The 13,891-nt window shown below is 35.5% G+C and overlaps 1 protein-coding gene across 2 annotated transcripts in view; it reads right to left on the reverse strand.

The window, feature by feature from the left end:
* Positions 1 to 9,569: 9,569 nt before the first annotated feature.
* CDC73 (cell division cycle 73) overlaps positions 9,570 to 13,891 on the reverse strand; it is a 114,476-nt gene continuing 110,154 nt past the window's right edge. For both annotated transcript variants that reach the window (XM_059413310.1, XM_059413309.1), the window contains one exon: positions 9,570 to 13,889. In XM_059413310.1, coding sequence (XP_059269293.1) covers positions 13,879 to 13,889 — 11 coding nt within the window. In that variant the 3' untranslated portion in view covers positions 9,570 to 13,878. The remainder of the gene's footprint in view (positions 13,890 to 13,891) is intronic.

Below are 13,891 nucleotides of genomic sequence, written 5' to 3' on the forward strand. Positions count from 1 at the left end.
CTATTTAGTTACAATTAAAAGAGAACCATTATAACACACTATAATAAAAGTTATGTGAATGTAGTCTCTCAAACTATCTTATAATAATGTACTCACCTTTCTTATTCTTGTGATGATATGAGATGATAAAATGCCTACACGATGAGATGAAGTGAGGGGATGACACAGGCACTGTGACATAGCATTAGGCTACTACTGATCTCTGGACAACATGGTCAGAAGGAGGGTCATCTCCCTCCAGATAGCTGTTGACCATGAGGAACTGTAACCTGCAGAAAGTGAAACCACAGTTAATAAGGGTCTACTGTATTCTCAAAATGACAAAATTATAGGACTCTAGAGCAGATTAGTTGTTTACCAGGAGCAGGAACAGGGGAACGGAGAAGGAGGTGCCTACAAAGATGTAGCACAAAAGATCTTTGTGCTGATGGAACAGTTTTGCATCTTGTCTTTGGTGGTGGTTACACAAAAGTACTTGTGATAAAATTGCATAAAACCATACACACACACACTCAAAAATGAGGACATGTAAAACTGGTGAAATTGAAATGAGTGTAGGTTATATCAATGTCCTAGTTTTAATACTGTCCTACAGTTATATAAGATGATGTCATTGAGAGAAATTGGGTAAGGGACACCTGGAACCTCTGTAGTAGTTTTGCAGCTATGAATCTGTAATTATTTCAAGATAAAAAGTTTAAAAAAATACATGATCTCTGAGTCAGTGATGCCATTCTTAGTAATTTATCTAAGATACTCTTACACATGTACAAATATATATGTACATAGATGTTTACTGTAACACTGTTTATAATGGTACAGAACTGGACTCAACACAGAGATCCTCCACAGTGCTGGGATAGCCCTAGTGTGAAACAGTACACAGCGAGTTCAAAAGAAAAAGATATTTACTATATGATGTTTACTTCAATTAAAAAAAATTATGAGCAAGACAGAAAAAAACTGAACATATAGTGATTTCCAAGACATACTATTAGGTGAACAGAGAGAGAGAGATGCTTATATATTGGACAATTTATCTGCAAAATAGCTCTGGAAGTTTCCCAGGAATCTGGACACAGTGATCACCTCCTTTTTTATTTTTTGGTAGCATGTGAATAAACTAATATTTATTGATCTAGAGATTCTCACAGCCACCACCATGGTTTCAATCAGGTCAGCCACCAAAACTCTATCAAATCATTCTCTCTCTCATTTCCACACATTCACCCCAGTGTTGCTTTTCTCATTTGCTCTTTTTGAAACTTCAAATATTTATATAAACCATAATTCTAGCATATGGTCCTTCCTGATGCAACACAGTTTCTAGGAAGTAGTTTATACCTCACTCTCAAAGAAACCTCTCGTGAGTAGCCCACCCTTATATATCAGTCAGAATCCAATCAGGAGACAAGAACCACATCACTAATCTTGATAGAGAAAATTAAATATATAGAAGAATTAATTAAAGGTGGTTGAAGAAGATTCTAATAGATACAGAGATTAAAAAGAAGCTACTTAGGCGCCTAGGTAGCTCAGTGGTTTAAGCCTCTGCCTTCGGCTCAGGTCATGATCTCAGGGTCCTGGGATCAAGACCCGCATCGGGCTCTCTGCTCAGCAGGGAGACTGCTTCCTTCTCTCTCTCTCTCTGCCTGCCTCTCTGCCTACTTGTGATCTCTGTCAAATAAATAAAATCTTTAAAAAAAAAAAAAAGTCACTCCTTCTACAGTAGTGGGAGAATAAAAAAGAAAGTAAGAACTAGAGCCACCCCTCTGCCCATCCTTACCCCAGTGAGTCAGAACTTGTTGGAGAGGGCACGGCTCACAGAGGAACACAGACTGTCAGCTGTGGAAAGGTGGAGTTAGCCCAGTTAGAGCACCTCACCAGGTAGTAGAGTCCCTGGAGGTTGTGGGTAGGTCACAGTTGGTCTCTAGAACTGTTCCCTTGAGCAAAGTAACTTTCAGGGAGGAGGAGGCTGCAGATGATCTATGAAGGCTGTTGAATGGGTGCTCCCAGAACTTCTGCATGCTGATCTGCTGCTGGTGGCAACAAAGTCAAACACAGCACACAAGAAATAGGAAAAGAAACTCCTCTATTACCGCCTTATGTTGTTCATCCAGTGACAGCCTAACATCAAGCCTGTGCAGGAGAAACCTATACAGGGTCCAGTATCAACATCACAAAATAGGGCAAAGAGGGTGGATTTGGAGCTGAGAGACAGCAACTTGATAACTGGTCTACCTTACCATCTTGAAATACGGTTAATTACAGTGCAGTGGTGCTATAAACAAACAGAAGAAAAATGGAAATATGTACACTTTATTTGGTATTGATATATCTTTGCTTAGCCTTTCTTCTATATTTCATTTTATTGTTTCATTTCTTCCGAGACAATCTCTGTGATAATCCTTACATAGGTAGAGTTCTTTAATATTTTAAAGTAAGTTAGATATCATATATGTGGGAAATGAAGAGTTGGCTGTCCATTCTCAAATCAATCAACAGAGATGACATTGATGCAAACACATCTATCTCTCTTCAATTGGTTTTAAGAGCAGTGAGTATGGTCTTTTTGGCAAATGGGCAGAAATCACAAAAACAAAAATGTGTAATTTGATAAGCATAGATGTGAATTTCACAGGTGTGATTTGAACTGTCTTGAAAGGTAAGAACACATCTTCTAGGCAGGGAGAGAAGTACTTAATAAGGCATGGAGCCATGAAAAAGGATGGCATGTTGAAAGGGTGCAAAGCAGTATATCTGGACCTAAATTTTTGGGAGGGAAGCGTTGAATGAGGTTGAAAATAAAATCTGGCTTCAGGTTTTCAAAGTCAGTGACACTCAAGATGGTGCATCCCATGAGTCATTTGAGAATCTTGTTAAATATGTGGATTCTTTGGCTTTATCCCACAAAAACCCCTTCAGTAAATTTGAAATAAAGGTCATGGTATCTGTACTTGAACAATCACACAATTCACCCCCACTGTGGAAAGCTAACACTCTTGGTCCAAACACCACTATTTGATAAATACTGTATGAAAACATTTTTACTTAATGAATGCTATTGGTCTCCAAAGTAGGGCATAACCACTCCAGGGAGCATGCAAGATGATTTAGTCAGGTGCGGGAAGAAGACAGTAAAATATATATTTGCAGTTAAATTAAGCTTTATTAAGAGTTAATATATGAATTGACACAGATGCCTTCACTTGATCTGTATACAGTACAAGGTGAATTGAGGGAAGACCTGACAGTGAAATTCTCATTCCCTCCTCCAGCATAGTGTGACAGACATCACTTTATACTTTACAAAATGGAAAAGTGGCATAAAGAGATCTCTAAGAAAAACAAGACAAAAACAAACAAAACACCTTAAAGATAACAATAATAATGGAACCAAGTGGGAACAAGAAAATGACAGAGTTGACCTTTCTCTTAAACCTAAATTAGCTCTTTGCCAAATAACAAGGTTAGAAATTACTATGAAGTCAGATGATCAGAAGTCTGTGAATGAAGAAAAAGTAATTACTGCTAGGAAAAATTGTGCTATGGAAAGAACATTTTAAAAATGGTTATTGGAAAAATTCTTTATTTTGTGCTTTTGCAGCTAAAAACATAATACCTATCAAAGTGTCCACATCCTCACAACTTAACAACTTGGAAATAATTTCCTGGCCTATTTAAAATCCAAAATGACCTATTTAAAAATCTCCAAAATCTTAATGCGATATTTTGTTTGTTTGTTTTCTTCTAAGTATCCCAAAGTGCTTTAGAGGGTTTTAGAAAGTTATTTGTCTGGGCACCTAGGTGGCTCAGTCCATCGAGGGTCTACACTTTTAGCTCAGGTCATGGTCCCAGGGTCCTGGGATTGAGCCCAGCATTAGGCTCCTTGCTCGGTGGGAAGCCTGCTACTCCCTCATCCTCTGCCTGCCATTCCCCCCTGCTTGTGCTCTCTTCATGTCGAATAAATAAATAAATCTTAAAAAAAAAAAAAAAGTTGTCAAAAATATAGAACTTCTGATTAGTTGCAAGAACAAGTGTTGTTCATCTTCCATAAAATCATTTTTCTCACCAGGGATGAGAAATTTAGAATGCTTTCTCTCTACTTCTTGCTCAGGCCTCACTTCTGGTTTTGCTGAGATAACTTAGTACTTGAGGTTAATGATGTGAGATTCTCCAGTAGTAGGTCTCTCCCACTTGAAGAGTACTTACTTATCACTTAACATCACAAATTTCCAGCCACTCTACCACAGAACACATCTTTATTTGAAGTTCTTTAAAGTTCTAATGTGCATTTTCTTCAACTGAGGGTACTTGGGAGATACATTCTTTGGATCCTTGCATAGCCTCAAGATAAATGGTCTCACCTGGGAAACAGATTTAGTTGTGGTCATTCTCTAAAGCTTGGCGATTTTTCTTTTTCCTTTATAAATTCCTCTCTTTACCCTGAAATAATCTGAGTATCTCCTCCTGCATGTCTAATAAGCATCTCAATCTCAGCATTCCCAAAACTCCCAATTCCCTCTGCTGCTACCTACCATCCCCCAATCGGACCCTTATCCAATTTCCTCCTAGCACAGTAAGCAGAAATCCCATGCCTCCAGTTATTAGGCAAAAGCCCCAAACCAAAAGACCTGATTGTTGACTCTACTATCACACACCACACCCCATCTATGTACTTTCAAAATATTTCCAGAATCTACTTATCACTCCTCCACCAGTAACCCTGGTCCCACCCCTAGTGATTTCTTACCTCAATGACTGAAGTAGCTAATGACTGGCCTCCCAGCTCCTGCCATTACTCCTCAAATAGTCTCTTTTCCAACAGCATTGTGACTCTTGAAACCAGGGTCACAGGAGGTCACTCCTTTGCCCAAAAACTCTCGAACGGCTTCCCATATGTACCAATGAATAAAAGCCAAGGGCTTTACAACAGTCTACAAAGCCCCACATAAAATTTTGTTTCCTGCTGCCACTCTGCACTCACGTATTACTGTTCTTGCTCCCTCAGCCCTACCAAAGGGGCTTCCTTGCCAGTCTTGGAGTCACAGCTATGATATTACCTTAGGGTTTTTAAACTTCCTGTTCACCCTCTGGAGTACTTTCTCCCCAGGGATTTATGAGGTTGGTTCCCTCATTTCCACTCAAATGTCACCGTAACGGTCTCTGACCACCAATATAAAATAGTGTATCTTGCCTCTACCTTATCCCAACACTGTTAATCACTCTTATTTTTTTTTCTATCACTTACTCACATCTGACATATTTATTCATTTTATTGTCTACCTCTTCCTACTCAATGATGGCATGGCTCATGCTTTGTTCACTCTAAATTCCCGTGACTAAGTGCTTATCACTGCCATGAAGTAGACAATAAGTATTTGAATAAAATGTCTGCCTAGTGTCTTTTATTTTCCTTGATGTTACATGGAACCTATATAGCAAGAACACTTTAAAACCAGTGAAATGTTCCTCTACTATTTACAAATTATTTTCATAAGTCTGCTTCCTTTTTTTCCTTGTGGTTCTTCACTGATTCACATTAAATATCCTAAGCTTTTAAGTTGTTCTCCTTTTTACTACGATCTTCACGTCTTTGGGTTTTGATTTTCTAGACAGAATTACTACTGCACAAATTCTAGGCCACTAATTTGGTCCTCAAGAGTGGCCATTTGCTGCTTTTACTACATTTTAATGTGTTGGGCTTTTAATTTATAGAAAGCTTACTTCACGCTGTGAAGTTCCTCATCTGCGTTTTCAAAATTAAAGTTGTCAGCCATCTTCACCAGCAGTTCGTTTTCAACACCACTCACTTCTGAATGTTCTCTAATTCTATTTTTTCTTTAGGCTTCTCTGGACTCTTTTCCTTTGTCTACTCATTCACCCTTTGGCATAAATCCAACTGTGGGACAGTTTGAGTGGCAATAAACCTATGGGCAATACAAGCAAGCCAAATACCTCTGCTTCTGTGTACCGAGGACCCATACACACAGGAACTGAGAGCCCACCATGCAGTAGCCTAGCAGGTACTCTGAAGCTGGTTTTCCTAGTACCACACATGTGGACTGCACAGTTTTCCTCTAACTCCATGAGTCTTTGAGAGGTGCTCATATTCAAGCCATCCCCCTAGAACCCTGTTTAAGATGAAAGGTGCAACCCAGTTTAAATGTGGGTGGAAGGGGCAAATACAGGGTGGTGACAGGATGAAGACACAAGCTAGAGAGGGAACGGTAATAGGGCAAAACTCATGACAGTGGAGAGAGATGTAGGAGAACACATATGAACAGACAAGTCCTTGATGGGTGACAGGACATATAAAAAATTGTAATAGGAGGAAAGATTATTAAATGCATGTTACTGAGATATAGTACTAAGAATTCCATGGCTTGTTTCCTCCATCAAGAATAGTAAGGTCACTTCTGGGTGAAGACAATGAAGTGAGAGCATAGCTCCACCACACTTTAACAACTAAAAAATTGGTAGGAGAAAGAAAAAAAGGAAAAACAGAAAACCATCAGCCACCAAAGAAGAAAAGGATACACACCATCTCATGTTGATAAAGAAAAGAAAGGAACAGATTCTGGTAAGGTTTAAATTAGGCTCAAAGTAACATCTAACGTACCTCACTGTAAGAAAAGAAAGCTGACAACATTCCAAGAATTCTCATCCAAAATCTAGAACAAAACAAACTTGAGGAAGTAAGAAGATGCCCATAGAAAAGCTAATGAGGTTACCTGGGTGGCGCAGTTGGTTGGGCAACTGCTTTCGGCTCAGGTCATGATCCTGGAGTCCCGGGATCGAGTCCCACATCGGGCTCCCTGCTCACTGGGGAGTCTACTTCTCCCTCTGACCCTCTCCCCTCTCATATTCTCTCTCTCACACTCTCTCTCTCAAATAAATAAATAAAATCTTAAAAAAAAGAAAGAAAGAAAGAAAAGCTAATGAAAAACCCTTTCCAACCTCTAATACTTTCAGGTATCCCTTTTTTCCAGCACCCCGGAGCCACTTTGGGAACCATTCATGGAGTTCTCCCTCAGAAAGGAGATGTATATTCAACTAGGAGTGACCTCAGTTTGGGCACGTTATGAAACCTCAGAACAGAGTGGTGCTCAGGCCTTCCAACAAAGAATTTTATCCACTTCCAATTATCATTGAACTACAGAAGAGACAATACAAGATCTAGCCTGATGTGGCAGCAAAATGGACTCAGAGAAGGTAGAAAGTCTGTCAGGATTTACACTTAGTTCAGTAAAAGCCCTCATAATCTATGCTAATGGAACAAGCACACAATTTAAAAAAAAAAAAGTTAGAGGCAATGAAATGATCTATACCTTTAAAAAAATTCTAAAAATATCTAAATGTACATTCACTTATCTCTTGATACAAAGCCAATGATTTTGAGCATGGATGCTTTAAAGCTCATGCTATTCAGTTACAATGTTCTTGATGCCATTGATGTAAGTCACCAGCCTGTGGCCATCTTCCCTGTCACCCCTATTCTTGTCGTTCTGTTATTTCAACATTCCCATGAGTAACTGTGGTCTCAGATCTCTGACTCCAAAAAGCTCTTCTCCTCAGTCACTTCCAAGGTCTTGACTTTTCCTTATGAATATCATATCACCTCTGAACTCTTGATCTCATATTCCCACCCTCCTTTCTCTTTCAGACTTACTTTTAGCTTCATTTCACTGAAGTTTTCGGTTCATGAGTCAGCCCCACTTTCATACACTCCATGACCTCATTTATATTGTTTATTCCTTGAAGAGCTGAGATTCCATGTTCTGGTACTATAATCATCACTTGTTACTTAACTTCACCTCCCTGGCTTGCTTCTACTTCCATCAAAAGTTGAAAATCTATTTGCTTTTTCTATATCTGCAACCAAGCCACTACATGCTGCTGGAGAAAAATCATACCACAGGTTTGCCTAGCTTCACTTACGTTTATGTCTAAACCCCCAAAAAATACATCACTGCCTAAATCCTACTACAATGTTTCATAATGAGTTAGAGTGCCATTATAATTTCTTCTTTCTCCTCCAATTCCTACATCAACTACCATGAATGCCCCCCAGTTTGTTTCATCATCAGTAACCCTTAAACTTCCTTTTTTGTACTCAGTGGTGTATTATGAAATAAACACATAAATAAGAATATAATACTTTAAAACTGTCTTACAGTCAAAATGACCATAAACTTTAGTGATGCCCAACTGGGGTAAAATAATTGAATAAGCCAAGAGCAAGCTCATTTGATCTTCCCCAACCATTACACACACCAACTTGATAAAATTTCAAACTATTTCATTTTAAAGAAAAACATATTTATATTATTTAATAATTTTAAAGAGAAATTGATACCATTACCATATTTACACTTTTAATATGGTAAACTCCATGAATGTAGTTCTTCTGTGAGTGTAAATTACCACATTTTATCACAGTGAATGTTGTATAACCACCCAATGTGTTTCCATTTGGAAATTTTTGGTAAATGAAGTACAGTCCAAAAAAATATTCAAGTGTGATTAATCAAATCTCTAATTTCTTCTTTCTTATACTGATTCCTATTTACATTAGTTATGTAATATAAATCAACATTTTTTGGATGATGAATTATGAACTATAATTCTGGGATAAAGTATCTACAAATAATTATGACAGACTCAACACAGGCTTCTCCAGAGCTATTTTTATGTTTTTTTATGGTCACTGAAGAAAATTAAGAGGAAGTCTTCCAAGCTACCATAAATACCTGATCATTACATGATTAAATAAAAATGGGAAGTGTTTTAGAAAATGAGGAGAAAAAAGCTTATTTGGCAATGTGCTGTTATACATATACTAGCACCTTTGAGTCTTAAAAAAAATCCAACAGCATTTACAACTCATGCTGTATCTATTTTAGTTATGTGACTGCTCATTTGACTAAGAGCCAATGATCAAATGAATAGAAGAGCAAGATAAAACACATATTAAGTGGGCACTTATGAACTGAATGGAAATTAAGTTTGAATAGGGCCCATTAAACTCTTCATTAAAGAAATTTTGTTGCAAAAGAGTCAGACGTTATCACTGGCACAACCAATATGTTGATGCTGTTAAAGATCTGATTATATGCAGAGTACAGTTTGTTTTCAAACTATAAAATGTTAAAATCAGAGTACTCAAACTGTAAAAACAATGTAATTTACCAGATACATTCTTAATTCTATTAAAACAATAAAGGACATAGTAAATTGGACCATAAGCAAACCAAGTTCAACAGAGCATGTGGCTTGTTACTTTTAGGAAGAACTATGATTCCCTACATTATTTAACGCATTAACAAAAAACTATAAATGTACTTAACTCACTAGTTTTCAAAGTGAAAACTCACACTGCATTTATTTTCAAAACAGAGAAATACTATGCCTGAAAAATCTCATAATCCTTTCATGGAAAGACAGTCGTCATCCATATCCTACCCCAAAATACAGTTTCTGTGTTCTTGGTTGGATGTGATTTTTTGGTTGGAGGGACAAAAAGCCGAGTAGAACTGGGAGTGGGAACGTCCCCAAGACTGCTGAAGTAAAGTCTTATAAAATGTTTTATTTACAATTAAACTTGAAATTTAAAAATTGACTGAAATGGCATAAGAATGACTAGAACATTTTATCAGGTCACATGGCCCAAATTAAAGCTCCATTCAAGAAACACTGTGCTTGAGAAATAATACAAATTGGTGGCTAAACAATCATTTATAATGCCTACACCATGTAAATGAACTACATTATATATAAACCACTATAATCAAACTTGGAGGTTAAGTAAATTTTAGTCAACTTAAACTGGATAGAAAGGGAATTCAGTAGCAAACAAAATTCTCAGTACATCATTCACTTAAATGTGACATAGTATCACCCCACTTTTTGAATTTTGGCAATAAAATTTCATTACCTTTACTCATTTAAATGGCATACATTTATAACTCCCAAGATACTCTAATAAACACTACCTAAAATAATACATATAAGCCCAAACAGATCAATGGCCTGAATGTATTATTGCCTATTATGCATTTACTAAATATAATTCTTTATACACCTATTATACATTTTCAACTTTTCCCTAATTATATTTCCAACATATTAATATAGAAACCATGATGGCACCACTAAACAGCCAAATGTGGCAATGGAGAAGCCAGGATATATAGGACATGGCAGTTCAAATTCCTAATCCAATTCTAATTTAAGTCAAATTCAGTCATTTGTCCTTTTATAAAGTTAATTTACTTTGGTTAGGGTAACCAGTTGCATATCAAATCCAAGTGAATAAAAATTCAGTCAAGTAATACTAAGGCTCATGTAATTAAATTTATTTTTCATGTTTTAATTTTGATTAGCTTTTCCAATATTTATAAAAAGCACTGGTCTCAAAAGTTTCATAAACTAATTAGTTCAACAACTAAGACTCAGATAATCATTATCTGACAAAGTGGCACTTTATTTCTGGCCACATATGTATATCGTATCATCATTTCTATTGTTATTATCAATAAAATGGAATTGTAAGAAATATGGCAACTAAATACCCCCTCCCCACCCTCCAAAAAAGAATGTATCACTTTAATTTTGTTAGGAGTCACAAAAATTTTTATTTAGGAAAAAATTTCCTTCAATGTTTGATAATGAATTTCATTTAAATGAATAATTTACTTTTACTTTTCTGTGCAGACCAATTTAAAAGTATGCCCCTTTCCTTTCATAAGCAAACTCTAATTCTGCATGGCAGATAAGAAATTAATACTTTACTGTCTTCTACCTTAAAAATTAACTATGAAATTTTCCTCATTATGAACTAGTTATTTCTGTATGGATTGTTGTTATGCTGATATTTTTAAAAAGTTAGTAAAAGATATGGACATATGGGAAACAAATCATAAACTGTAATACTAGTTTATAATGAAATATATTAAACATTGTTTAAATATAAAACAGCAAAATACTCCTATATTAAATAAATAAGACTTGAATTTGTCATGTGGAACTTTAGGCCAGTACCCAATAAGGGGGATGGTCTAGTGTAAAGGTTGGTCATCAAAAGAAAAAAAAGCAGGAAAGGAAAAAAAAAAGAGAGGAGAGGTGAAGAGGAAGCACATTTTAATACTGGTATTGTTTTTAGTAACAAACTAAATCAGTGATTCTCAATCCTTTCTGAACATGAAATTACCTTGAGAACTTCTTGAAAATACTGATGATCAGGTCTCAGCCCAGATTAAATCAGAATCAGGAATCAGGCAATAGTGTATTTAAATAGTCCCCCAAATGATTCTAATGGTTTGTCAGGGTTGAGAGTTACTGACTGAAACCTAGAAGCTTCTTAATGTTATCTGACTCAGAAGAGGATCCTATGAATAAAGAAATGAAATTTTCTTTTACTGGGGGACAAGACCAGGGTGTCTCCAGTTAACAGTAACTTATGGATATGTCAGGTTTACTAATGCATACCTCATTTCCATGAAAATATCTGTGTGTATCTCTTCATTCCCTGTAATTCCATACCTTCAAATTCCAACATCTAGTCAAAGTACTTTTTGTAATAAATCAGTTACATGGAAAAGGTCATTAATTCATGCATATAAATTATTTACTGAATGCCTACTATGTGCAAGGCACAGTTATAGGTGCTGCTGTAGGACTCAGGAATCAGGAGATAATGATTGGCTGAAAAAAAATTGTTTTTGGAATTAATGGCTATTAAATCAATTACATGGACCTAAATAAGGGACTGAACTACTGAAAAAAAAAAAAGAAAAAGAAAATCAGCACATACTAAGAGTCTGATTTTAAAATACATAATAGCATAGCATATTTGTACTTTCCCTAATGTTTCTTTATAGTATTTCCAGAAGCCTTTGAATATACATAAGGCAAATTCAAGATAGAAAAATAAACCCTGTTCAAAGTAGATGTTCCCAATTTTAACCACACTCTGTATCAAGTAAGTTTCATATATGACATAAGTATAAATACTAAAAATCTTTATAGAAAGGTAGTTCTTGTCCACTTGTAGTAGTCTTAAGTACTCTTACATTAAAATATCACAGATTCTAGTCCTCGACGATTTCATCATGGAGAAAGTTTATACAATACATAATTTATTTTGAAAACAGTTTATATGCTGAGAAATTCTAAAGTGAACAAATTTGAGTTCTCTTTTGTTTTGAAGAGAGGATGCAAAGAAAGGAAGGAAGGGGGTAGAATCTGTTCAAACCTTATAAATATGCTATAATCTAATAATTTAAAATGCTGACTGCTTTTCTTAAGAACCATTTATTCCACATGAATAAATACTTTTTCTATTTACTATTGGTACGGACTTTGGTGACTACTTTAAAAATAAATAATAAGTGCTTCTCATTTATATGATAGCATTAAATTTCAAAACGAGGCTAGGTAATGTCAGCATAACATAAGAAGGAGCTAAATGTTTACCAAAAATATATATATATATTCTGTCATATATATATATATATATACACACATACACACAACTAAGAGAGATCACTGGGCGGGGGGGTGGGGGGGAGATGGAGGAAAAAAATGACACAAGATGAATGATCAGCAAGGATTCTAATGGCAAAAACTCTTTAAGGGAGTAGAGGTTCCCAGTTGATTTTAGGTAATAAACAGTGAAATCAAGACTCAAGGAAAATGCTCATTCATTTGTATCTTGGATGCAATACTCTAAAGTAGAGAAGTAGTAAAATATTTTACTAAGTTAAAATATAGGTTTTATATTTTATACGATATTGAACACACACATAAAAATACCAGTGTTTTTATCTTGTTTCTGTTCAGACAATTAAGCAAATGTGTTCTTTGGTGTCTGGGGGAGTTTATCAATATTTAGGGATAATGGAAGATAAGAACTCCAAGATCAACATGCCTAGAAATAGAAGACTCAAAATCCTATGTCATACATATAAAGTAAGAATCAAAGGTGAACTTATGAGAAAAGATAAGAAGGTTAAAGTTACATTGCAGTAGAACTAATACATTTCCTTCCCCCAAACATACTCTGTCTTCCAAAATAAAAAGTACTATAGCCTATCAGGTTTTAATCTGTGTTTTGAGATTTTTCAAGTGGAAAGATAGCACAGATAGAAATATATCATTCTAAGTTTTAAAATCACCAAAGTCAGTGAGAAGAATGTACATTCATTAAACGTATTCATTTTAAAAGTGAAGAAGTCTTGAAAAGGCTGAACAGTTCAACCAGCTGAAGAATTGTTCTTGATTTTTCATTATTCTTTTTTAAATAAAGAATAAGTATAGGTATAGTATACATACAGTTGACATTCTGATTCATTCAAAATAGTCACATCCCTTTGCTAGTTTTCAAAGTTTCAGAGACTAAAATTTAATACCATTCATAACACAGTATTTCCAGTAAAAGGAATTATAGAGCAATGAAAAATCAGAAGCAAGATGGCCTAGAGAGCCTTATAACCTCTAAATATACACACATTTTATAACCTGTATTTATTTTCTAAAGAAACAAATTTTAAGTAATGCTAATTTAACCAATGGAGAAAAAACTTCTATCAAAATATACAATTTCCATTACAGACTAGAAGGCTAATATTAAAAAAATAGTTGTAAGCCAAAAAGTTTGCTTATATGGATGACAAGCATCATCCCCTTGAAGCATAAAGCATCAAATAAGGTCTTATAAAAAGATCGATCTGTGACCTTCTTCATTCGTAAATTCTTGATAAATTCATAAAGCTTGAGTCTCAGTCTTTAGGTCAAGGTATATCCATGCTTCTTAATCCAGATCTCCAGAAAAAGAGAAACCAAGTAAAATTCAGAATCTCAAGTGGGATTTATGCTTTACCATGTACCT

The sequence above is a fragment of the Mustela nigripes genome, chromosome 10, assembly GCF_022355385.1.
Source record: "Mustela nigripes isolate SB6536 chromosome 10, MUSNIG.SB6536, whole genome shotgun sequence".
NCBI lineage: Eukaryota > Metazoa > Chordata > Mammalia > Carnivora > Mustelidae > Mustela > Mustela nigripes.